The sequence below is a fragment of the Bubalus bubalis genome, chromosome 2 (genome assembly GCF_019923935.1).
Source record: "Bubalus bubalis isolate 160015118507 breed Murrah chromosome 2, NDDB_SH_1, whole genome shotgun sequence".
NCBI lineage: Eukaryota > Metazoa > Chordata > Mammalia > Artiodactyla > Bovidae > Bubalus > Bubalus bubalis.
In genome coordinates, this window is record NC_059158.1 from 70,316,614 (window position 1) to 70,343,322 (window position 26,709).

Consider the following 26,709-nt stretch of genomic DNA (forward strand, 5'->3'; position numbering starts at 1 on the left):
AGCAGGTTGGATTGCCTTTCAAAATGTAAGTTACATGATTTTAGTATTAATTAAATGTGTTGGACATGTGCCTAAAAGTCTGAAAATAATTAGAAAAAAATATTTTTTAAAAATCACTTAAGCATTAAGTATTCTTGCCAGTATTCTTGCCTGGAGAATCCCATAGACAGAGGAGCCTGGCAGGCTACAGTCAGTCCATGGGGTCGCAAGAGTCGGACACAACTTAGTGCACTGTCTAAGCATTAATAGCAAGCTGATTTCACATTTCATATTTTCCTAACTACTCTGTATAGCAATAAAATAATAAAATCAAATCCTAGTGAAACTTATAGAAATAAAAAATGCTAGTGTATAGTCAGGTTTAAAATTGTGTCTTTTCTCAATTACACTTAACTACTCCTTAAAATTCACTATTTCATTATAAAAATATGAGTTAGAATATCTTTGTTTTTTTTTTCTAAAGCTAAGGAAAGAGCTCTCCAATAAACTTTTGAGTGTGTCAGGGAATTGTCCCTCTTAAATAGTTCAGTAGATAAATTGTACTGTTTGTGCCCAGAACCTTCTCAACTAATTAATCAACAGAGTGCCTGGACTTTCTAGAGTTCTGGGGAGTTCAGAACTGTTGTCAGAATTCTCCCAGCAACATCAGGAAAAAATTCTGCATGTCAAGGTCACATTTTCCCAAAGCCAAGCCTCCATTACAGTAGTAGCCTGCAGGCTAATCCACTAATAGCCATTCCAAGTGGTGTCAAAATCTTGAGAAAATTTTCAGCTAGCCTTAGGGGAAATCTAGTTAAAAGGCAAAAAAAAAAAAAAAAAAAAACCACTTCTAGTTTTATGATTAAACTATCTCAATAACAAATAAAAGTATTTTTATAACTTGCATAAACTTAGTTAACTATATTTCATTTACTTCTGATAGTAAACATGAGCAAGAATCAAATACCAAAAAATAGATTTCTGCTTACATTAGTTGTCGGGAATAATAATTCATCTCAATGAGGGATTTATGCTTTGAGCACTGCTATCAACACGACTAAGTACCCACTGGGAAACTTGAGAAATTAAATCACATTTAAAAAATTCAAAACAGTGTCATTATTCATGAATACTAGGAGCCATAATCAAGTTATGATCTGGGGCCAGGATCAAGGTATATGTTAGCATTAACAAAAGAAAATTTCCACGATGTAGCATAGGTGGAACTTTAATGTTACTAATTCACTTGTTTATTCTTATTCCTGACAAATTTAAAGCAGTCTTACCTAAGTGAAACAAAGATGAAATAGTGTACCTTTTCTATACATGATACCACCTGGGTTTGCCCTGGATGTTTCGAAAACTTGAAGCAGGCATAAAATCAGTGTGGGCTTCCCTGGTGGCTCAAATGGTAAAGAATCTGCCTGCAATGCAGGAGACCCGGGTTCAATCCCTGCGCTGGGAAGATCTTCAGGGGGAAGATCCCTGGAGAAGGAATTGGCAACCCACTCCATTACTCTTGCCTGGAGTATTCCATGGACAGAAAAGCCTGGCAGGCTACAGTTCATGGGATCACAATCAGACATGACTTTCACTTTCACTTACATATTCTTTCTCCTTCCCCCCAAATTTTTCTACTTTCTAGTCCAAAATCTTTCTGAAACAGGCATCTAACAGTAATGTACAGAGTCTCTTGTTATCATCCGAGCATATGGAAAAAATAAATTTCAGTAAGCCTCCCAGTCTCCTGAAAACATTTTAGTAAAATTTACATCTGACATCTTATTTTTTAGTGACCAAAAAAGCTGTGAAGAAAGATGCTAAAAAGGTTGTCGCAAAGCCCAAGGAAGAGGCACCGCCACCTAAAGGTATTATGATTTATCAAAATTCCAAGAATTCCCTGCAGTCCAGTAGTTAGGGCTTGGCACTTTCACTGCTGTGGGCCAGGTTCAATCCCTGGTCAGGAAAGTAAGATCCTGCGAGCTGCACAGCACCACCCGACCCCACCCCCCAAAATTCAATCTTCCTGCTTTTCTCTTAGTTAAAAAAATTTAAATCCAGATAGGGAAGGACAGAGGAAGATTAAGAGTGTGACTTTATAAAATAGTACTTCTTCATTTACTCACCCTCACAGTCTTCTTTGACTCACTCCTCACTTTCTCTTTCTAAACTTTATTTTCCCATTTTTTTCCTCCCCTGTCCTCCTTTGCCTGTGTCTGCCCTTAACACACAATGGCCACACCAGAGAGTTCTTATTATCTCTGGATGGTGATTTAAAGAAGGCACTGCCCTCTGGTCCAACATTTGGTCTTACTCTAGTCACTCAAATAGAATGTTTTAAAGGGCTGGTGCTAGCTTTGAGTGGTTGCTCCCGACCAGTTCAGCATCTTTCTGGGTTCAGCTGAGCTAAATGTCAATACCCACAGAAGAAAAATACTTTTTACAGGGGCATCAATTTACCTACTTTAAGTTTTTGTTGTAACTTGGGAAATTTTTAGAAAGAAAAATAGATAGCTAAATTTATGCAAACAGTTTTATCCATCTGGCTAAGATTAGAGTGCAGCAAACTCCTAAAAAGAAGGAAAACTCAAGAGCACAGGGTACCCCTTCACTGAGAGTTTTTTCTGAGTGGTCATTTATGAAGTGTTATACAATAAGGAGAAGCTCAAAAGCCATAGATAGTTCCTGAACTTTATCATTAATCCCTGAAAAAAATTATTTTCTTTTAGCATTATGTTTTAGCATCAGACATACTGAATATTCTCTTTATGTTTCATATTACTTGAAATTGTTTTAAATCAATCTAAGCTAGAAAAAAACTTTTACCCTTCTCATATTTTCATTTGCATGGCATTGCAGAGCATTTCTGGTGAGCAAATTTGCATCTTATAAAAGCATTTGGTATACAAATAGTTTTCACTGATCGTACAAATGACTAACAAGGGTATATAGGATTAGTAAGCATTAAAAAAATGCATAATCTGAAAATAAACTTGTATTCTATGTTTTCAAAGTTATAGAGGTTCCCAAGAAGCCACCACGTCCTACTGCTTTAATTCCAGCAGAAGGTAAATGAAATCATTAAATATTCTATTTCTTGCTGAGATTTTTATCCCCGCATTGTATTCTTATGTACTAGGCTTCCAACTTATTATAAAATTGAGTCTCCTCTGCTACAGTAAAATTAGCAGTAGAAATAATGGCTATTTTATATTGGTCAAATTCCAGGAAAGAAACCTTGGCAGATGTTTATGTAGCCTCTTTGCAGTGGACACAGGGAAAGAAGTGGTTAGGGCTAGAAAGGAGGGATCACCTCTTACTGTTTCAGCTGTAGCTAACACAGATATTAAGGATCATATGAATAATGTTAGCCTTAGTATTTTTAAAGTTGTCATACAAAAGAAATTAATTGATTTAGTTACAGAATTTCAAATATTATCTTTATTAAACTGACTAAAGAGTTATATTCAATATTAAAAAATGTAGCTTTACAATTAGTACTGTTTTTGAAAGAAGAATTGGAATTGTAAGTAGCTGCAGAAATATTAAATATAAATTCCATATAATGATCAAAGATTAAGATATTCCATGGGAGAAAAACTAAGAGTTTTACAAATTGGAGCTCCCACAAAACAATGGAAGATGTGTTCATTTAAGAATATTTACTGAATGCCGTTTTGTACACATGGGAAGAATCCTCAGATTAAGAGTAGACTGTCTCTTGTCCCTCCTGATTGTGTTCCATAATCAACAAAAATTTAAGCAGCACCACAACACAAAGAAAACATACATAATCAAATTGATGCTAAAATCCGAGATGCTGATATTGCTAGATGACATCGACATTTGTTTAGTGAAGTAATTGTGTGGATATAATTAATATGCTAATCTTTTATTTTTTAATTTATTTTAGCACCTGAAATTATTGATGTATCCTCCAAGGCTGAAGAAGTGAAAATAACGACCATAACCAGAAAGAAAGAGGTTCAGAAAGAAAAAGAAGCTGTGTATGAGAGAAAGCAAGCAGTCTACGAGGAGAAGAAAGTTTACATAGAATCTTTGGAAGAACCTTACGATGAGCTAGAGGTAGAAACATATACGGAGCCATATGAAGAACCTTATTATGAGGAACCAGAGGAAGACTACGAAGAGACCCAGGTAGAAGCTAAAAGGGAAGTTCATGAGGAATGGGAAGAAGATTTTGAGGAAGGGCAAGAATACTATGAAAGGGAAGAAGGTTATGACGAAGGAGAGGAAGAGTGGGAGGAGACTTACCAAGAGGGAGAAGTCGTCCAAGTTCAAAAGGAGGTTTATGAAGGTATGTATCAGTTGGGTGATTTATTTTTCTCTTTTCCTCATTGTTGCTCAATTCTATTTTCAAGGTTATTAACCTGATTCATAATGAATATGAAATAGATGAAAAGACCGTTTCCATTTTTAAAGTTAGAAATCTCTAGAATCTTTAAAAGAATTATTTTCTTCAGAGTTACTTTCATGCTTTGTTATTGTAAATTGAATCATTTAGTCCTGTTACTAAGACTGAATTCCAAGTGCTCTTTTCTAATGCGGAAATTCAAGTTTTAGTTTTACTACCTTGCTATCTCTGCTTGATCTTGCTTCTAAATCTGGCCTGAGTAATCCTGTTAGCAATAAAGATCCCAAATACAATAATTTAGACAGTTGTATATTATTCTTAATTTACATCATTTGCAAACTGATACAATTTATTAGAATTTACGTATTCAACCACTCCTTTTTATTACTGTTTTTGTTAAAGAATCACGTGAGAGGAAAATTCCAGCAAAAGTACCTGAAAAGAAAGAACTTCCACCTCCTAAAGGTATGTAATTGGAATTATTTAAATAGATCACATCATCAACATCATGATCATGGCTTGCTGGGCAAAGATGTATGAATCACAAGTTTAATCCAATAGACACAACTTCTTCTCGAAGCTTCATTGTATCAATGATTTTTTTCTAAGAATATCTACCTACTTCATTTAATGTAAACATAAAAAAGATGATAAGCAGATTGTTGTGGTAAGCATAAAATAAAGCCAAAATACTTGAAGTACAGAAGCTTGTACTTGAAGTTCAGTGCAACAAACTTATCTCTCTCTCTAAAAATGAAAGAAAAAGAGAGAGACTATTTTAATAGAAATTCTAAAAGTACTGCAATTTTTTAAAATGCTTACAGTTGTAAAGAAGCCTGTAGTTGAAAAAATTGAAAAGACTTCTCGAAGAATGGAGGAAGAAAAAGTTCAAGTCACCAAAGGTATTATTATTTAAAACATTTCATGCTTCTGGGTAGTAGCTGAATTGGTGATTTTTTTTTTCCCACCACATTATATTTTTTATATCTTCCAAATATTCCATTGTTGTTGTTCAGTCACTAAGTCATGTCTGACTCTTTGTGAACCCATGAACTGCAACACACCAGGCTTCCCTGTCCTTCACTATCTCCTGGAGTTTGCTCAAATTCATGTCCATTGAGTCGATGATGCCATCCAACCACCTAATCCTCTCTTGCCCCCTTCTGCTTTTGCCTTCAATCTTTCCCAGCATCAGGGTCTTTTCCATTGAGTCGGCTCTTCGCATAGGTGGCCAAAAGTATTGGAGCTTCAGTTTCAGCATCAGTCATTTCAATGAATATCCATTATGTACATCTATTTTTCAAAAAAAACTTTCTCTGTAAATTGGAAGGAATTTGATTTCAAAAAACTGATGATAAAACATTTCAAGTACCATGTACACAAGTAATTGTTTACTAATATATAGTCACATGTTATTTATATAGTCCTCTAAATTAAGATTTTTAAAATTTTGTGCAAAACAATATTCTTCACAATACAAATATATTTGTACATATTTTTTAAGTACCTGAAGTTTCAAAGAAGATTGTTCCACAAAAACCTTCTCGGACTCCAGTGCAGGAGGAAATTATTGAAGTGAAAGGTATACATCTTTGTCTTTCAGCTACAAGTTTTAAACATTTTTATTTATGTGTATGGATATGTGTACATATATTACTGAACAATACACAAATATGAAATCACCAAAATAAATACATGTTATATATTATATAATATACATTTTATGTTGCACATTTATATAATTTATGTAAATAATAACTTTGTTTTTAGTTTCACTCTAAAATTGCATAATTTCCTAATTAAGGAAGGGTTTGTGTTTAATCAGTAGTTCTCTAACTTTACTCTGCAGTGTTTTCTATTATGTATAATATTCCCATCCTCTCACCTATGTAAATAAGCCCTAATGGCTTTGGGAAAACACCGCATCACATGTGAAGAAGTTGTCTCTATTTGATTCCAATTTAATAATATTTGATAAAGGCTGCATGGGTTGTTTGTCCCTATAGATCAAAACATGATTTGTTTCCTCGTCAATACTGAATTTGTTCTTAAGCTATCACATTAACCCACTCATTCTGCAACTAAAAACTTAAATACAGTGTACACGCCATGTATTTGATGTCTTTTTCTGGAAAAAGAAATACTAATGTGAAATACTCTCTCTGAAGTACCTGCTGTACATACAAAGAAGATGGTTATTTCAGAAGAAAAGATGTTCTTTGCTGCTCACACAGAGGAGGAGGAGGAGGTGTCAGTCACAGGTACAAGGCAAATTTGAATATGGGGCTCAATTGGAAGGGCTTCAGATGGATTTTTATCTCTCTTCTTATCTAATCTGTGTTCATGTAGATAACTCTGTCTCCTTGTGAATCTTTGTCATCTTTTCATTTCAGTTGTCTGTTTTAATTCGCATTTCAATATTCTTTGTAAATTGCAATATCACCTACAGTACGGCATACCAGGAACTAAAATGTACATTTTTTTTAAAGTCCCTGAGGTACAAAAGAAAACTGTTACCGAAGAGAAAATTCATGTTGCTGTTTCCAAAAAGATTGAACCTCCACCCAAAGGTATTAGTGATTTATTCCAAGTTTAAAATCCTGTAAAAGTGTCAAAGCAACATTTTTTAAAAGTTCCAAATATCTGAATCTGTTACTATTAAATAATAGATTTAGTCACAGTCCACAGACCTACAGCCACTATATACAAAGGAAATCATAGGCAGGTGAGAAGACCCATGAGGAGGATGCTAGAGGAAAGAATGACAATTCCCAGCAGCTCTGTTTCCCACTTCACTGAGCTTAGGATCCAGTGACCAACCATTTAGAAATAGAAATACAGTGTCCTGGAGCGAGCCCCTACCAGCTCACGAGAGCTGATGTTAAGTTTTCAGGAATTTGCTACCCAGCATTTAACACCTCCATGATTAAAAAATTATATAAAATTAAATAAATTATATTTAAAACTATGGTAAGAAATGCTCAAAACTCATTAGTTCCCCCTTTTACTATGACTATGTTTCCGAGGTTATGTGGATTGCCTCTGAGTTGTGAAAATACTGGATCATTTTGCACTACTTCCTGTCCCTTCCAAACTCCATGACAGTGACATCATGACCAGTAGCCAGGATGCATGTATTTGTACCACCATGAAAATTGGAACTTGGAAACTGATCAAGACTACAAATTAGGGCTCCCATCCCCGCCACCACTGACCCTTTCCTATGCCCAGGCAAAATGTTAAACATTTAGGATACAAACATTATTTAAGATAATTGAATGCAATTGTTTTAGTGCAGTGACTTTATAAAAGTAAAATTTCTAAAACTGGTGTCTGAGAAACTGGCACTCATACCTCTGAGGAAGGGGCATTCCAACCTGTTTCTGGGAAAGTAGAGATCCCATAGGTAAAAGTGAGTGACAGGCACGTTTTCTAACTAGCCCCTAGCCCACTGCCCCTAACCCTTGATTACGACACACAATTTTGTTGCCTTCAATTGGTGTAAAACCAGAATATATTTTCTTTAAGCCTTAGAACAATATATGCCTTGTCAAAATGCAGTTTCTCAAAAACAACCCATTTTTTTTTGAAGTCCCTGAGCCACCCAAGAAACCAGAAGAAGTGGTCCCTGTTCCTGTTCCTAAAAAGGTGGAGCCCCCACCAGCCAAAGGTAGAATCACGTTTTTGAAAAATATTTGTAGTGTCTGTCTTCTTGTACCTTTTTCTGTTGGATCTGTGTGTTAATGAGATAGCATCTGTAAACCGGTTGTAATATAGTTTAATCCCATGTATATTGATTTCGTTAATTTGTGATAATATGTTATACAGATGTCAGTGACACTTTTAGACTCCAGACTATGCTAATTTGGTCTTTGTCAACTTCATGTAATATATGTAACGTCTCTACGGTATTGTACTTAGCATGTATTTTCATCACAGGTAGAGAGAATTAAATTACTTCCTAAATTCTTTCACTCTTACTGAGGATTTATGATTTAACGTAGTCTTGAGTGTCTCAGAAGGAGACTAGAGTTCTCAATATTGTTTCAACAATGGTGTCTTTAAAGTTCCTGAAGTTCCCAAGAAACCTGTGCCAGAGGAGAAAAAGCCAGTTCCCGTGCCCAAGAAGGAGCCTGCTGCTCCCCCAAAAGGTACAGCCAGACCTGATCACGGGCTGCCCCTTTGCTCCAAATGCCAGTGCTTCATTTTACACAGTTTTCGCACTTACTTTGCTGTCTCTCTGGTGTCTTTTATGTCCCTAGTGTTTTTCGTTTGTTTGTCAGCTTTGGGGCTCTACTCTTGACATATACATTATTTATGATACTGAACGACAGAAGTCACTTTTAAAAAGTAACTATATCAAACTGCTGTCTTAAATTTTTAACATCTTCCCTTAGAGAAAGAAAAAGTATTTGTGAAATTCATTTTCTACAGGGCATGTTTCTAGGAAAAGCTCTTTCACTCCTCAACTATGTGACCATTTCTTAATTAAAAAAAAAAAAAACAAAACACTTTCATGAGTTATGACAAGATAAAGATTAATAGGAGGGAGTTTGGTAGAACTGAATGTTAACTAGGTAAAGATGTTGCTGTGTTACTGGTAACAGCCACTCTTCTGAAAAGTCAATAAGGCCTACTCGTAAATAATTGGAAGCATCAACTTTGGACAGTTACTTTCACTATATTTCTCTAGACATTAATTGAGCATAGGCACTTGCCACAAATGTTGCAATTATCTAATTAGTGAAGGGATCTTGCATACAGGTGTGTTTGGATTCAAATGTGTTAATTCTGGCTTTGATTTTGGATTTGGTTGGTGTTGGGGGTTTTAGTGATAGACACTATTTTATGGAGGTGATGAAGCAACAAAACTGCACACATCTGGTCAGTTATAGAGATCCAGTATCATCCAGCTTGGAAGAAAGCAGGCTCATACATTTTATGTAGTGTTCTCTTTTGCCTGATTTCTCAATTTTCCATTTTCTTCCTGGATCAAGTCTGCTTCTCTGTTTCTCAAACTCTTGGCTGTTTCAGCATCCTAGGGGGAGGAGAGGTATTCTTTTTTTTTTTAATTGAAGTAGAGTTGATGCACAATACTATATAACTTTCAGGTGTACTGTAAAGTGGTATAATTCTTAAAGGTTATACTCCATTTATAATTGTTATGGAATATTGGCTGTATTCCCTGGGTTGTGCACTGTATCCTCGTAGCTTATTTTATATATAATAGTCTGTATCTCTTAATCCCTACCCCCATATTGCCCCTGCCTTCTTCCCTCGCCCCACCGGTGACCACTAACTTGTTCTCTATATCTGTGAGTCTGTTTCTTTTTTGCTGTGTTCACTATTTTGTTTTTTAGATTCTACATATAAGTGATATCATACAGTACTCATTGCTCTCTGACATTTCATTTGGCATAATACCCTCCAAGTTCATCCACCGTTTTAAATGGCAACATTTCATTCTTTCTTTTATGGCTGAGTAGCATTCCATTGTAAAAATATACCACATCTTTATTCATTCATCTATAGATGGGCACTTAAATTGTTTCGCTATCTTAGCATTATAAATAATTCTGCTATAAACATTGAGGTGCATGTATCTTTTCAAGTTAGTATGTTTGTTTCTTTATAGTCTTTATTTTTTTAAACCAAATGAACACTTCAATGTCATATTGAGAGGACTAGCCTAGCACAAGAGTGTTTCCTGAGTTTTGTGAAGACTACAGGTGCACAAGCAAATTAAAAAAAAAAAAAACCCAGAAAAGAAATAGAAAAAATTAATAACGATATATATACAACCATTCTAATGACTTATTGGTCTAAGATGTGAAAATGTTAGTCACTCATTTGTGTCTGACTCTGCAACCCCATGGACTGTAACCTGCCAGGCTCCTCTGTCCGTGGAATTCTCCAGGCAAGAATGCTGGAGTGGGTTGCCATGCCCTTCTCCAAGTCTAAGATAGTCTTGGGTAAAATATACCCAAAATATATATGTTGTTACAGATTCCAGTTCTCAATACAAAGCATAAAGAGATTTTTCTGTATATTGTATCCATACTCTATATTGTTTTTGTAATTACTGATTTTTTATCAAAAGTATACCAATATATAAAGAATAAATTGCATATACATATTTCTGTGTATATAACTCTCCTTTTTAGTTGCCTAAATGTCTCTGTAATATCACATAAGACATTTACCATAGCCTTTAGAACACTGTATCGTGGCCTTTAGAACACTGTATTTTAATTTTTTGCATTATTTTGCCTATACATAAAAAAATCTATAACAGCATTAATGAACTACATAAAGATTTGTGTTCGTGCTTATATCCATTCGTGAAAGTGATATATATCTGAACTAACATTGTATTTTAACACCTTTAAGTTCCAGAGGTGCCCAAAAAACCTGTTCCTGAAGAAAAGGTTCCTGTTCCCATTGCAAAGAAGAAGGAAGCTCCACCAGCTAAAGGTACAGTGACTTGCTTAGTAAGGAAGCCCTATCTTTATGTCTTGAGTATAAACCATTTTTGTGTTTAATTATCTGTTCATTTAGTTTAATTAAAAATGAATGTTTTATGGTGTAAGAATTCAACAACATTGTCTGTCTACCTGCCTAGTTTCTTACAAAATAACTGTGCATGAGCTACTTTGGAAAATACAAAAGGCAACTCTAAAAATTAATGTCTTTTCAAGTTCCTGAAGTACAGAAGAGGGTTGTCACAGAAGAAAAAATAACCGTTGTCACTGAAAGAGAGGAGTCTCCGCCACCAGCAGGTACCCCATCCCGTCTCCATGAAAGAAACGTGTCTTGTCTTCAGGCTTCTTTAGTTGCATGTCTTCTTTAGTGGGCCTGCCAGTTCTATGTTGCTCATTTTCTTTGCCTTTCTGAGAATTTTAAAATCAAATACTATCCTTTAAGTGCCAGAAATACCAAAGAAGAAACTTCCCGAAGAAAAAAGACCTGTCCCTCGGAAAGAGGAAGAAGTTCCACCACCAAAAGGTATTGTCTCTCTCTCTCTCCAAGAACCATCTTTACCATTTTATGTTCCAAGGCAAATGATGATTTTGTTAGTTCTGTGATATGTGTGGATCGTGAGTGTGTATCTATGTTTGGTGTTGAGCTTCAGTGAAATAACACTCAAGTTCTGAAAGTGGACCATGTTTTTAAAGTACCAGCTGTGCCTAAGAAACCTGTCCCGGAGGAGAAAGTTCCCGTGCCAGTTCCAGTCGCTAAGAAAGCCCCTCCTCCTCGAGGTAGGATTTGTTTCATGTCTGACAAAAATCTTTGAGCCAGTGAATTCTTTTTCCTACCTGATGTCTTCTTGTACTGACCCCTTGTCTCTCTTCAGATAGAATTTCTGTGTGCATATACTTGTGATATGTAACTTGTTTCCGACTTTGTTAGGGAGAGTGGTATACTGGGCAAATCTTCCCCTAACTTTAGGGAGACTCTTGATTAAGACTCTTGCTTTTTAAGCTTTAATTTCAATGCTTTCTTAAAGCCGAAGTTTCTAAGAAAATGGTCATGGAAGAAAAAAGATTTGCTGCCGAAGAAAAACTATCCGTCACAGTTCCTCAGAGAGTGGAGGTCATGCGGCACGAAGGTATATAATCAGGCGTGAGGGGAGAAATGAGTTTGCGTGTGTTCCCTGCAAGTCTTTTCTTCTTGCCACATCGTTTACTTTAGAAGTTGTCCTGAGTATTGTCTGTCTATTGTAGCCTCTGAGACTGTTTTGTGTCTGCATTGATCCTGAATCATTTTAAGAGAGTGAATGGGATGGTGAATGTGGGATAAACGTGAATGGGGCCACACTTGGGCATAAGTTGAGTATTCTTCTCGGTCGTGGGCTCTACTATCCCCTCTTCTGAAACCAGCTCTCTCCTTGTTGCAATGAGGAAGTCCTATGGAGCTCCACCCCTAAGCAGATAGAAGAACATCATCCACCCGTAGGGAACACGTGGTTATTATCAGAACTTCAACGGACTCTTCGGGTGGAATTTAAATTAAATCTCATCTTTTAAAATATCTGCAGAGAAGGAATGGCGTTATTCAGAAGAAGAGGAAAGAGTATCCGTTTCAGTTTATAGAGAAGAGGAAAGAGAGGAGGAGGAAGTGGAGGTTACAGAATATGAAGGTAAACAATGCAAATAAGCTAGTGGTGACCTGGAGTCTTGATAAACTGTTTTCCTTCACAGATTATGTACTCAGATTAATGAAAGTGATACAAATTCAGTGAACATCTACTGGCCTTATTTGATGTGCCTTTTGATCAAACCGCAAGATTCAGAAGCATTAGCTAAACATCCAGTGTATTTATTGTCTACCCCCTCTTAACTTGGCTATGTAGGAGACAGGGCTTCATATTTAAACAGGTAACTAAAGGTCCAGGTATCTTCATATACAGTTACCCTTTCAGTAGATGGGACTTGGTTTCAGTATGGTGAGCTGAATGTAGACTAATGTCTAAAACATAGGCAACACAAAACAGTGTTGATAGCACAACTCAATAATGTGGCCTAACTCACATATTTTAAATGAACAAGGAATTAGATGACCTTATTGGCCAGGTTTGAGAGTGAAGCACTGAGCACTTAGGCCTTTCCAGTGATCCATGTATGGAGAGAGCAATCGTGAAATATCTTTTATTAGACCAGCCTGTTATTCAGATGTTTGCGTGCCTATAATGTTAGTTCTCTATGGTTTAAGGACTGAGCAACAAGCTTTATTTCAACCTTTTTAATGAATTAAGACAGCCCTAGGTTTGCTGCTAAAGTTCAGCATTGTGGCTAAAGCAGTATATCTGAAAGAAGTTTACTAAGAAAATTTTAATATACCTCTGCTTTAAAGATTAATCAGTAAGTTTCTTAATAAATGTACTGTCTTCCTAATAAAACGGTGAATAGAACTGTACAGTCAGATGCCCTTGAAATATATGTCTCTAGCTAATCAAAGGGGTCCTGCCTCTTCCCCACTTGGAAGGAGACACCATGTGAAATCCAGATGTGCAATCTTGATGGAAAACCTTAGAACAGAGAAGACGACTCCCTGGAGGAAGCCCTCCAGTTCTTTTGTGCTTCCTGGGAAAGGCCGAGACATCAGGCACAAGTCAGAAATCTGATGGATCCCAAGGGCCCCATCCCTTGTAGAAATGCTTGGGAAAGCTTAACATGTACACAAGGAAAGTTCTCATTGCATGAATCTAATTTCAGCCTTTGACAGTATGCATTATAAATTTCTTTTAGTACTATAGACTAATTAAAAGGAAAGACACCACAGGATATTCTTATGCTTTCATTAAGTCCAAAAGATTTAGGGGAAAGATAGGCAGCCTGTTCAGTTTACTCCTAATGTTCATAACTAGATCTCTCTATTCTGTAATTAACCTTAGACACACAGACTCAAAAACCACAGGAAGACTGTTAACCTTGTTCACCATCCCTACTCTTGTAAAACTGGGGCAGTGGGGAGTTCTGATTCCAAGTTCTCAGCAGGTTTTTCCTATGTAATACAGGTCTTTTCTTTCTTATAAACCTACTTACAATTCTTCAAGTGTATATTTCTGCCCTGTGCCTTCAAATCTAGTGTCATCGTATTTTTAATACTTGTCTTCAAATTCCTGTGTTCTTGTTAATTTAGCCACTAGAATTGTTCTTATGTCTTGTGCTTGTCCTGTTCTTCCTGTGAATACAAGCATTGTTATCTTTATGATACACTGTAAAATTAAGTTACTGAAACAGTTTCTGTACTCTTTATTAAGGCATATGCTTTGATTAAAGTCTTCTTCTTTGGGTATTATAAATGAGAACAACCAGGGATTTGGCAAGTGTTAAACTTTCACTGTTTCACTTATTCTTTATAAAGTACAGCTTTATAAAGTACAGCTTTATACTTAATAAAGTACAGCTAAATTTGAACATGAAAAACACTACAGGCTTATCTTCTTTAAAATTGATATCTTTAAAGTGATGGAGGAGCCTGAGGAATACATTGTAGAAGAAGAGGCGCCCTTTATTTCTGAGGAAGTGGAAGCTGAACCAGCCGAAGGTAGACCAACTCTTAGATTAACTCTAGCCCTTGTCTGTGTTGGACTTGTCCCATTCTAAATGTTCTCTTAGAGTTAATTCATTGCCTGTATTGCAAACATCAGTAAATATGTTTAATTTAAAAATTCCTTAAATTTTTATTAAAAATAAACCTGGACATTTCTATAAATATATTTTATAATCTTTTCAAGTGCCTGAGAAGAAAATCATACCCAAACCGAAAATTCCTGCTAAAGTAGAGGAGCCTCCACCAGCTAAAGGTACAATTCTGTCTCTAAGAAATGGGACCCATTTGTCTTCATAGCTGTAATGCTTTTAGTTTGAGTAACTGCCTCAGTTTTGCCAACTTATGTGTAAACATTTTAACTGACTGTAGTCATTAATGTTTGTGTAAATGTGTGATCTTTCATAAAGTGAGCTCTTTGCCCCAAAAGAATGGCACTTCTTCTGCAATGCAGACTAATATTCTTAAACCTCGTATTTCTAAAGTTCCTGAAGCACCGAAGAAAATTGTGCCAGAAAAGAAAATTCCTGCTGCAGTTCCCGAAAAGGAAAAGGTGCCGCCCACCAAAGGTATATTGGGTTTTCCTTTATTCTTAAGTAATGCCTGTGTTTCAATCTTAAACTGATACATTCTTCAAATTTTTATGACATTAACAAGAAATAAGTGTGCCTGTGTTTAGTGTTTTTCACACTTGTGTCTGACCGTGTCGTGCAATGTCTTTTAAGTGCCAGAAGAACCAAAGAAACCAGTTCCTGAAAAAAGGGCTCCTCCCAAAGTAGCTAAGATAGAAGAACCTCCTCCCACCAAAGGTAAACGAAGCCCCCAGCACGGCAACTGGAGACATGTCCTGTCTTTCGTCTTCTCGCGTCTGTCCTTCGGTCTCTCCTTCTATATGGAGGTTATTGGTGTATGTTGGCCCCAGTGATGTATTATTGCCTTGTCTTTGGTCGATTATTACTCACTTGTTGTGAAGCTTATTTGTGTGTACCTTGTAAAATTGTATTCTAAAATCACATAAGCCTCTGGCAAATATACTTAATATAAGTGATGCTGAAGCTGAAACTCCAATACTTTGGCCACCTGATGCAAAGAACTGATGCATTTGAAAAGACCCTGGTGCTGGGAAAGATTAAAGGCGGGAGGAGAAGGGGACGACAGAGGATGAGATGGTTGGATGGCATCACTGAATGAATGAATGGACATGAATTTGAGTAAACTCTGGGAGTTGGTGATGGGACAGGGAGACCTGTAGTCCATGGGGTCGCAAAGAGTCAGACGTGACTGAGTGACTGAACTGAACTGAATATACTTAATACACTTTTTAAAATTCCACTTTAAGTAATACAACTCCATAATCCTAAAATTATCTTTCAAGTGACTGAGAGGCACATGCAAATTACCCAGGAAGAAAAAGTTCATGTTGCTGTTACTAAAAAAGTGGAGCCTCCAAGACCAAAAGGTACATGGGGCCTTTTGATACCCAGAATGTTCTGCTTACCCTCTTCTCTTTACCAAATACACTAGTTATGGGTGTTGGTTTTTTGTTGTCATTGTTATCATTGTTTTCTGTTTGAAATAATGAAAATGTCAAGTCTTTGATGTTTGAGTTGCTGTTACACAACTACCATTTTGTGATTTGAATGAGGAAAACAATTCTTTAAAGTGAAATCTGTCTTTAAAGTGCCTGAGGAACCCAAGAGAGCTGTTCCAGAAGAGAAATTTCCAAAACTCAAGCCTAGAAAAGAGGAGGAGCCACCAGCAAAAGGTACACCAACTTTTACAAAAATCAAAATAAGCTTATAAGTATTGTAACTCATCTAGTGGAATTGAGATCCTTAGACAAAATAATTTATGTATTACAAAGTAATTAATATACATATGCTACTCCATATCATCTCAAAACTAAACATTTCTGAATCCAGAAAATGTACTCAAATCTCTCTCTTCTCAAAAAAACAAAAAATGAAACCTCACCCAAACGTGTAGATACTTTCCCTTAAAATGTACTTGTCTTTTAATGTTTTTTTGTCTATATACTGATTTCCTTTGCTGAAATGCTTGTTTTGTGTGGCAACCTTGGATGAAATTTAAAAATTTTTAAATCCTTAATCTTCTACATTGTGGTGGTAGAAGTTATGGAAATACCTCAGAATTAAAATGAAGAAACTATTCATGTAACATAAGTTTCTGTCTAATGGTTGTTTGATAGTCATTGTTTATGCTGTCCAGTTATCTTTTTTAGTTCTCTTATAATTACTACTTGATCTTCCTAAAGTTATTCAATGTCTTTTAAGTATTAAGTAGCTTAGAAAAAAGCATTTATATATATGTTAGACCATGTTTATTTCTGAGGCCATTGAGCTTTCTTACCACTTAAATGAAACACTTAAGCAAGGAACATGGTTATGGTTATCTTTGTCTTTGGATTTGTGCACACACAGGTTCTCTTAACACACATTATTTTGAATCTTGCGATTCACTTTCAATAATTACTCTTTTTAAAGTGACTGAACTCAGGAAAAAAGCTGTTAAAGAAGAAAAGGTATCCATTGAAGTTGCAAAAAGAGAGCCTCCGGCTGCTAAAGGTATATTGTGCTTTGACTAAATAATAAAATGAAGCACGAACCTATACAGCTCTTTGCCTGTTAGTTTCTAATTTGAGTCTCATCCTTCTGGCTTATTGTTGACTAAAGGCAGGGAATCTAACATTTGAATTTGTAAATAGCAACTGTACACTCTGTAATACCTTGGCCAGTGAAGGACAGTCAAGGTCTCCTATAACTAGTGCATGAGACCATTACCAGGAAATGAAATCACAGACATTGTCACTATGGTCCCATGGGCTTCAAGTAAAAGGCTACTGTTGTCAATATTGTTCCAGAAGTTACTGTAACAGCAGAGAAAGAATGGGTTTACGCCAAAGAGGAAGAAACTGTTTCAGTAGAACGGGAAGAAGAATATGAGGAATATGAAGAATATGATTATAAAGAATTTGAGGAGTATGAACCAACAGAAGAATATGATCAGTATGAAGAGTATGAGGAACGTGAATTCGAACATTATGAAGAGTATAAAGAACATGAAGAGTATGTCACAGGTATGAGCAGAACTCTATACCTGATACCACATTAAATATATGCAAATGACATTAGGTCAGGATAAAATTTTGAATACCCAAAGAAATTTGAAAAGAACTTTGTTTGGGAAACTCAGAATTTTCTTTCTTGCATAACTTTTAGGAAAACAAAATTCTCTATAAACTGTAAAGTTACTGTTAGAGTTTGGTTCTGGGCATAATCTGTTTCCCCTCCCCTTTTTACTTTTACAAATATCAAACAAATGAAACTAAATTTCTTTCTCCAAAAGGCTGAGTCTGTCTGTAAGTGCCCTTGATCATTCCAATGACCAAAACTTTCTGAACTTCTCTCATCCTGAAGCTTGTTATTAACAAACAGGATAGCCTATTGAGAAAACATCCTACCCTTGGAGTTCCCCTCACTAAGCATAACAAAGATTCCTTCAAAAATAAAGACAGGAAAGTCCAACACAAGCAATTGTGTTTTATCATTGTACAGGTCAAATTTGTAGGAATAAGATTCTATTGGATTTCAGAATGCATCAATATTATTTCATTTATTCAATTTTTGGTGTTTCATAGCCTCACTTTGAGAATGTTCTATGTAGTTTTACAAATAGAATTAAAAACAAATATTATATGGAGAGGAGTTTAACCATGATGTTGTCTACCTCAAGTGAAATGATAATATGTAAAAGAGTCACAGTTACCTAGTTGAGGTAAATTAGCAAGGAAGAAATAGCAATAAAAGCTTGTTTAAGTCTTTTATACCTTATTCTACTTGAACCTCTAATTCTTACTCACCTCTCAAGGCTATGGCTATGCTGTAGATAAGATATATTATTTTAATCCTTTGTGTCCATTGAAGAAATATCATTTTTTTATGTCCTAACATAAAAATGTCTAACATTAAATACCCTGTATATATTTTTTAAAGAACCCGAGAAGCCCGTCCCAGTAAAGCCTATCCAGGAAGAACCAGTTCCCACAAAACCAAAGGCCCCACCAGCTAAAGGTAGAGTGAGAAAAACATTATTAGTGGTGAGACCTGTGGTTCTCACATGTCTGTCCAGCTACAAATCCATGTTGACGTGGCAGCGTGCCAACCGTGTGTGTGTGTGGGATCCCTATGTTGTACGTCGTATTTCTTCATTGTTTTTCTTACTGCTCTTAAGAAGTCTGGATCAGGTTTTTAAATCTGTTAATGTTGATATTTTAAAGTGCCAAAGAAAGTGATCCCTGAAGAGAAAGTGCCAGTGCCCATTCCTAAGAAACTCAAACCTCCACCTCCCAAAGGTACATGGCAGCATGATGACTACCAGAAACATCTTTGTCACTTACATCCTATAAACGTGTCTTACTACCTTGTCTGATGTTCTTTGTTTTTACTGAATGTATTGTTTGGTGCTGATTCTTACCTTTCTCTATGTTTCGTAAATTTTTATTTACATGATATTCATGTGGGTTGGTTTTAATGGTCTTTAATAATTAATATCTTTAAAGCACGTGAAGAAGCAAAGAAAGTTGTTGAGGAAAAAATACAAATTTCAGTTATCAAACGTGAAAAAGAGCAGGTGACTGAACCAGCTGCTAAAGGTATAATTTCCTTCCTCAACTGTGGCCTTTTATAATGTCTCTCTTAAAACTTAAGCAGCTATGTTTTGCTTTTTTCCCTCACTGTTTTGTATCTTTTACATTAATTGTTAGATGGATATTGGATAGAAAAATCTATAAATACAGAATAAAAAGATAATGTTATCTTAAAAGGAAAAGTTATCGTAGAATATATCCGTAACTCCTTATGCAATGGCTGTCCTAACAGACAGCTACAATGAATATAAAATACAATGTTTGGATTTAAAATCAGTGACCATTTGGCACATTCCTGACTTATCTAAATTGGTGTAATGATATAACAATATACACCACCGTTTAAAATCTGTTTGTTGACCCTAAAGTCATTTTGAAGATTGAAGAAAGAGTTAACTCAGTATCTAACCATTTCCCCCTGCTTTTTACTAAGTAGCTCCTCTGCAATTTCAGACAGTATACTTACCCAGAAGTAAATTTAGCTTTTTGGTACAGGATGTTTCATACAAGAAGAGATATCAGACACTAAGCACTACTTCACAATCTTGGGGTTTCCCCAGACCTCCTTGAGTACTTTTGTATGTTTTTATTCCAGTGAGGTTCAGAATCTGTTCCATGGAAAATATAAAGTGTCTTTAGTTGAACAATATATATACTACTATATATCTACTATAGGAGAAACACTGGAAAAATCATTTTATGTCCTTAAAGTACAATAGAGCAAGCATTAATTGGGTGACCTGTTTCTGAAAATAAAATTTCCTTATACTTACTGTTTCAAGTGCCCATGAAGCCCAAGAGGGTTGTCACAGAAGAAAAAGTACCTGTTCCTAAAAAAGAAGCAGCAGCACCTGTTAGAGGTACCTATACGTACTCTTCTTAATGTGTCGTTTGTCTTTTTTGGTATGAAATTCATGTTCAGTTCTATGTGTAAAGTTCTTCTGTGGGAAAGATGAAGCCTATTCCTTCTTCTATTACAAATGGCCATGTTCCTAATGTATCTTCATTTTATCAAGTAATTGGAAAAATATCCAACCTAAAAATAATGTCTTTAAAGTGCCTGAAGTACCTAAAAGAGAAGAACCAGAAGAGATTGCCTTTGAAGAGGAAGTTGTAACCCATGAGGAGGAATATTATGAAGAAGAAGAAGAGGAAGAGTACATTCATGAAGAAGAGGAAATCATAACTGAAGAAGAAGTGGTACCAGTCAAAGGTAGATTACATCTCCTACCAAGGGATAAGCAGCAACATCTTTAGTGTCCAGTTTGGTTAAAGTCTGGGGTATATTAGCACCAGTGACCAATTCTGCTTGTTATTAGGAAAAGACACTCATAGGGGCTAAAGCATGATTTCTGCAGTTGCTTTTCACATTTTATATCTTTTTCTGCAACATTTCCAAAATTCTTCATAATATCTTTAAAGTGCCTGAGGTACCCAAGAAACCTGTCCCAGAAGAGAAGAAACCTGTTCCTGTTCCCAAAAAGAAGGAAGCCCCACCAGCAAAAGGTACACCACCACTCATATCATGAGTGTATAAAAAACTTAGTTGCTCGGTCATGTTCAACTCTTTGTAACCCAGTGGCCTGTAGCCCGCCAGGCTCCTCTGTCCATGGAATTCTCCAGGCAAGAATACTGTAGTGGGTTGCTGTTCCTTCCTCCAGGGGATCTTCCCAACCCAGGAATCGAACCCTAGTCTCCCACATTGCAGGCGGATTCTTTACCAGTTTAATCTGCATCTAAATAGCCATCTTCTGAGTTCAAAACTTTTGAGTTGTTACTATCTGTTGTTTGAAACTGTCCTGTTGTTTGTTTCCTGTCCTTTGCGTGGATATGTTGTTACTGGTAGCAAGAACTTATCAATAAACAATATCTTTAAAGTGCCTGAGATTCCCAAGAAGCCTGAGGAGAAGGTTCCTGTGCCCATTCCTAAGAAAGAGAAGGCTCCACCAGCTAAAGGTACATCTCTTTGTAATACATCAGTGGAATAATGTGATAATTTACCCATGTAGTATCACTTGGTGAGCCACATCTGTTCTTACCCCATAATGATATTAACAGTATTAATGCCAAGACAAAGACCTCCCAGCTGGTAACTGGAGCAGTTTATTGTGTATTCATCTCTGAATTTTACCATCAAAGCATACTGGTGATTGATGTTTGACTCCTCCTCTTTAGTGTCAAGTTCTTAGAATAAAATAAATTTTTATTGTAATATGAAGATGGGCAAAATCATCATTTACCAGACATTGTGTGTTGTCTTTAATAGCAGTCTGCGTTTATTCAGTGTTCTTTATCTTAATTTTTGTGCATTTCCAGGCCTTTGTTTTGTGGCTATTATAATTATTATTTTCAATCTTTAAGTGAAGTTGTTCAAATATCTGTGATACTTCAATAGGCCTGAAATTGCTAAATTCTTACCTATGGGTGAAAAATGTGACAATAACCCAATTTTATGTCTTTAAAGTTCCTGAAGTACCCAAGAAACCTGTACCAGAGGAGAAAGTGCCAGTACCAGAGGAGAAAGTGCCAGTACCAGTTCCCAAAAAGGTGGAAGCTCCACCTGCCAAAGGTACATGAACTTACAATGTCATAAACATTTTTTACACTTAAAATTTGCATATGAGTAAATACTTAAACTCTGTGTTACTTGGAGATGCAATGCTTTAGTATTCCTTCATGGAAAAGAAAAGATTTTATTTTAAAAGTAAAATGCTTCCTGAAACAATGTGGTCATACTCTTATGACCTTGTCATAATCTTTTTGAGACTATGCTTGGTTTCAAAGTTCTAGGTTGGATAAACTGTTTCTCTGATTATTTCTTAAAGTGCCGGAAGTGCCTAAGAAACCTGTGCCTGAGAAGAAGGTGCCGGTTCCTGCTCCTAAGAAAGTAGAGGCTCCACCAGCAAAAGGTACATCACTTCACCATGTAAACTAAAGTCCATGGGAAAAAAAAAAAAACTTACATTTACATATGCATGCTCAGTCACTTTAGGTATGTCTGACTCTTTGCGACCCCAAAGACTGAAGCCTGCCAGGCTCCTCTGTCCATGGGGATTCTCCTGGCAAGAATACTGGAGTGGGTTGTTGTGCCCTCCTCCATGGAATCTTCCCAATCCAGAGATCGAACCCAAGTATCCTGCATTGCAGGCGAATTCTTCACCATGAGCCACTGGGGAAGCCCAACATTTATATATATTCATATATAAATTCTCCCATAACATTATGTGGTTTAAACAATTGTCTGTCTTGTTAGAAATATTTAAGTCAGATATTTCGTGATTCTTTTTTATGTCCGTTGCTCTAAGTCACGTAAATGAACACATTCTTAAAGAAAAATAATATCTTTAAAGTGCCAGAGGTGCCCAAAAAGGTCCTCCCAGAAGAAAAGAAGCCAACACCTATTTGGAAAAAAGTGGAGCCTCCCCCACCCAAAGGTACATTAATCTCTAACAAACCCAAAACAAAAAGGCTAACTAACTGGCATTCTACAGCCTCGCTAATTATAGTGACTTATGTGGGTAACAGTTGATGCTTTTTGACTACAGAATATTAGCTTTTCATGTTGTCCCACTGTTTTGAATATTGTACATAAAAGTGATGCTTGTCCAATTGACAAATATCTTTAAAGTGCCAAAGAAACGTGAGCCAGTTCCAGTTCCAATTCCTGTAGCTCTCCTCCGGGAAGAGAAAGTTGAACATAAAGAAGAAATTGTTGTTGAAGAGGAATTTATCCATGAGGAAGAAGTTATCCTCGAGGAAGAAGTTCTGCCAGAGGAAGAGGAAATTTCACCCGAGGAAGAAGTTCCTCTAGAAGGGGAGGAGGAGGAGGTTCTCCCAGAGGAAGAGGAAGTTCCTCCTGAAGAAGAGGAAGTTCCTCCTGAAGAAGAGAAAGTTCCTCCTGAGGAAGAGGAAGTTCTTCCTGAGGAAGAGGAAGTTCTTCCTGAGGAGGAAGAATTTGTACCTGAGGAAGAAGTGGTACCCGAAAAAGAAAAAGTTCTTCCAGAAATTAAGCCTAAAGTGCCAGTACCTGCACGAGGTATAGCAGCTCTTTTTGAAGTCCTCAGACCTCTTTTGTGTTGAATTCTGTCTTTCCATCCTGTTGTTCATCTCTAATTTTATCTGTGATGCTATACTCGTTGTGTTTCCTACCATCTAAATCTTAGAGAACAGTCCAGACATGTGTGCTCTTACTGTTTGGTGTCTGTCTTATGTGTCTGTTTATTGTAAGTAATCTGAATGTCTTTTCAGATTCCATGGCATAGAATGTTATTTCGCTGTTTGTGGTCCTATTCTCATGTGTCTTTTCGTTGCATATCCAGTACTGTACATGTGATTTTTTAATGTTTTAAAATGAATGTTTTAAAGTGCCTGAAGTGCCAAAGAAACCGGTACCAGAGAAGAAAGTCCCTGTTCCAGCTCCTAAAAAAGTGGAACCTCCACCGCCTAAAGGTACACCTCCCCCAAGTACATACACATTCTTCATCCATAGTTTCACCAGGAAAATTATAGCAGAACTGGGATTTAGAAAACTTTATAAACTAGTCACATTAACTGCTGAAAATGTTCAAGAACTCTAGTATCCACTTTTCATTGGCTATAAAGCAGTATTCAGGAACAAAGATGAAGAGAAGTGTTAAAATTTCCCCCAAAGTTCTACCCAATTCCCTATAATTTTATTAAACATCATACTTTCCATATAGATATTTTACAAGGCCAAATTATCAATGCAAACAGCACCTGAAAAATGTGATGAACTAATCTTCCTAAACATCATCCTTCAATCATTTATATAAAGTATCTTTAGAACATCAAGATGAAAAGATAAAAGATTAATGCATTTGTGAAAACACTGATTAATAGCATATGTCTTCTGATACATACATATAAATGGTAGCCCAGCAGGTTTTGATTTTAGCCTTGAATATGTGTCTTGCTGTGTTAGCCTGAGCAAGTCCTTTAACTGATCTAAGCCTAAAAAGTGAGGAAACTTAGTATCAGTCCTAGTGGGCTCAGATATTATTGTGAGGATAAAAGAAAGTATGGTATATAGATGGACTCTATGATTGAATAAATAGTATCCGGATTTATCATATTCAATCAGTGCATAGTGTGGGACAATATATATTTATGCCTTAAAGCTCAATATTTTCTGCAAAATTTATGACATTACTACTTAAAATAAGCATGACCTTTCCACTAGGTTAAATAGTCTTATAACCAACAAAACAGTAAAGCTGATCCTTTATTGGATTGTTAGAATTTAGAAATATTTTATAGATAATGATTTAATAAATTTCTAGTGACATTTAAGTGGATGAAATGATAGCGTCTATCCTCTGGTATTCAAATAGGTTGCTGATCCCTTCCTCTAAGACACCTAATTCTATCCTTACCTTTGGGCTCCCGACTTACACTACATCCCTGTCCTGAGTGACTGTTGCATGTTAGTCTCTCTCTGTGTGAACTTCTTGTGTTCTCTCTTTTTTGTCCTTTACAATAAATTCTTATCATTAAATGATGTCTTTAAAGTGCCTGAGGTTAAGAAGAAAGTGCCAGAGAAGAAAGTGATCATTCCCAAGAAAGAGGAGGTTCCTCCTGCCAAAGGTACTGCTCTTCCCAAGCAAATTAGACACTGCCATTTCTTTCTTCACCTGTAAATGCCAGAATGGCCCATTTCCCAGTACTGGTTAACATAACTTACAATATTGTGGTGTCTGTTGTCTCTGTGTTCATGAAACTGAACTTACAAAATAATATCTTTGAAGTGCCTGTGGTGCCTAAGAAACCTGAACCAGAAAAGAAGGTGCCTCCACCCGGTCTTAAGAAAGCAGTGCCTCCTCCTGCCAAAGGTACATCACTGCCAACAGGGGTGTGTTTGCTCCCCTCCACTGTGGAACTGTGATGCTCTTCACGTAGGGATGGATGTTCCACATAAGCGTTTGCACTGTGCGCTCTGTTCTGTAGCCATCACTTGAAGCTCTGCTGCACCCATATTTGTTCTATGTCAGTTCTTCTACTCTGTTTCCGTATTTTATGTTGATCTGTCCATGTATGTTGTTTGTAAAAAAATAAAATAAAATAAAAATAAAAATACTAAACTTATATATCTTTAAAGAGCCTGAGATAACCAAGAAACCAGTCCCTGAAGTACCCATTGCTCTTCCTAATAAAGTAGGGGTTCCAGCAGTAAAAGATAGAATGGTGTTTATCTTGAACCACCAATCTTTGATTTTTGTCTCATTAACGATGCTGTGAAATGTCAGTGTTTCATCTGGTGCATGTGTATTCTGTTATTAGTTATCTTGTGTTGAAAAATGGGGAACTTGGGTCTTTATGTGCTCCTCCCGGTTCTTGCATTTTAAGTGCCTAAAACAATCAATATCTTTTAAGTTCCTGAGGTGCCTAAGAAGGTGGAAGAAAAACGAATCATTGTCCCTGAAGAAGAGGAAGTTCCACCAGTTGAAGGTAGATGACTTTTTAAGAAAACAGCATTTTCAAAAGCATTACTATCTTATTTTGTCTAATATTTTCAAGAGGTATATGCATACTTCACTCCAGAAAATAAACATATTCAGACTCTACCAGGAAATATTCTTTACCTAGTAGAAATTGGATAGGCAAAACAAAACCATTTGAATCTCTTTTCTTACATGTGTGATTGTTGTTTGTTTGTTTGTTTTACTTTAACGAGAATCTTTGAAGGGAAACTGTGTTTGCCATGGGAAGCTTTTCATCATATGACTTGGTTGGTAATTGTGGGATTAGCTTCTCCAAGAAGAGTGCTTAGTTAAACCTGAGTAACTGGTACAGAAAGTCTGACTTTGACTCCTAAGTGAATGTTTGACTTCAAAAAAATCCACCTCCATTAAAAATAATCATTTAAATTGAATTCTTTCTGAAGTCCTTTCCAGAGTTGTAAAATTCTAGGAAGGGCCTAGGATGAGTGAGTTTTCACATGTATTTAGAAGGCTGAGTTACCTATGCTGATCACACAACCTCAGTTTTCAGATGTATCATTTTAGTCTAATATCCAAGTTGATTATAAAAATAATTTACAAAATAATAATCTTTTTAAAGTGTTTGAGGAGCCTGAAGAGCCTATTCCAGAAGAGGAGATCCCAGAGGAAGCACCTATCGTAGAGGAGGTTGAGGAGGAGGCGCCACCTAGAGGTACAGCTGATTCTATGGATTGGGCATTTTGCTCGATATCTTTCCCAGAGGTCATCTAAACCTAATATTCACCAGTATACTTTGCTTACATCATATCTATGATAAATTGAAGATTACTTATGATAAGCACCTGAAACTCTGTGTCCCTTTTCTTTGCCCAACTTGGTCCACTGCATTTGCAGTACAATCAGAATGAGAGAGAGAATTTTATGTTATTGACACTTTGATTTTTTCTGGTCAGCTGCTATTGTAATACTTTCTCCTAGTTTTTAATCCTTAGTTTTTTTTCTTCAGTAGGAAAGTGGGGGAAAACCTATTTCTATGGTGTTCGCCCTTGAGAATAATTCTTAGGCTTTCATTGCTAAAGACTATGACAGTCCTTTGCATAGTTTACACAAACCTTTGTTTGCTTATAGGATTTCCAAGTAATATGCCTCTCACCTTTAGAGTCAGTACTTCATATGTG

The 26,709-nt window shown here is 36.3% G+C and overlaps 1 protein-coding gene across 50 annotated transcripts in view; it reads left to right on the forward strand.

Annotated features, from left to right (window-relative positions):
* Positions 1–26,709, forward strand: part of TTN (titin) — a 276,641-nt gene that overhangs the window by 107,290 nt on the left and 142,642 nt on the right. For 45 of the 50 annotated variants that reach the window (XM_045163719.1, XM_045163748.1, XM_045163734.1 and 42 more), the window contains 40 exons: positions 1,773–1,847; positions 2,994–3,047; positions 3,893–4,297; positions 4,757–4,819; positions 5,179–5,256; positions 5,859–5,936; positions 6,523–6,615; positions 6,844–6,924; positions 7,947–8,024; positions 8,422–8,505; positions 10,745–10,828; positions 11,053–11,133; positions 11,279–11,359; positions 11,530–11,613; positions 11,862–11,963; positions 12,393–12,494; positions 14,324–14,404; positions 14,595–14,663; positions 14,893–14,976; positions 15,133–15,216; positions 15,783–15,866; positions 16,089–16,172; positions 16,912–16,992; positions 17,289–17,504; positions 18,421–18,498; positions 18,705–18,779; positions 18,987–19,079; positions 19,856–19,933; positions 20,131–20,286; positions 20,496–20,579; positions 20,952–21,029; positions 21,538–21,642; positions 21,899–21,982; positions 22,424–22,507; positions 22,702–23,109; positions 23,439–23,522; positions 24,603–24,677; positions 24,839–24,922; positions 25,464–25,538; positions 26,151–26,243. In XM_045163719.1, coding sequence (XP_045019654.1) covers positions 1,773–1,847; positions 2,994–3,047; positions 3,893–4,297; positions 4,757–4,819; positions 5,179–5,256; positions 5,859–5,936; positions 6,523–6,615; positions 6,844–6,924; positions 7,947–8,024; positions 8,422–8,505; positions 10,745–10,828; positions 11,053–11,133; positions 11,279–11,359; positions 11,530–11,613; positions 11,862–11,963; positions 12,393–12,494; positions 14,324–14,404; positions 14,595–14,663; positions 14,893–14,976; positions 15,133–15,216; positions 15,783–15,866; positions 16,089–16,172; positions 16,912–16,992; positions 17,289–17,504; positions 18,421–18,498; positions 18,705–18,779; positions 18,987–19,079; positions 19,856–19,933; positions 20,131–20,286; positions 20,496–20,579; positions 20,952–21,029; positions 21,538–21,642; positions 21,899–21,982; positions 22,424–22,507; positions 22,702–23,109; positions 23,439–23,522; positions 24,603–24,677; positions 24,839–24,922; positions 25,464–25,538; positions 26,151–26,243 — 4,140 coding nt within the window. The remainder of the gene's footprint in view (positions 1–1,772; positions 1,848–2,993; positions 3,048–3,892; positions 4,298–4,756; positions 4,820–5,178; positions 5,257–5,858; positions 5,937–6,522; positions 6,616–6,843; positions 6,925–7,946; positions 8,025–8,421; positions 8,506–10,744; positions 10,829–11,052; positions 11,134–11,278; positions 11,360–11,529; positions 11,614–11,861; positions 11,964–12,392; positions 12,495–14,323; positions 14,405–14,594; positions 14,664–14,892; positions 14,977–15,132; positions 15,217–15,782; positions 15,867–16,088; positions 16,173–16,911; positions 16,993–17,288; positions 17,505–18,420; positions 18,499–18,704; positions 18,780–18,986; positions 19,080–19,855; positions 19,934–20,130; positions 20,287–20,495; positions 20,580–20,951; positions 21,030–21,537; positions 21,643–21,898; positions 21,983–22,423; positions 22,508–22,701; positions 23,110–23,438; positions 23,523–24,602; positions 24,678–24,838; positions 24,923–25,463; positions 25,539–26,150; positions 26,244–26,709) is intronic. The other 5 variants (XM_045163736.1, XM_045163732.1, XM_045163741.1 and 2 more) reach the window with 5 other exon arrangements.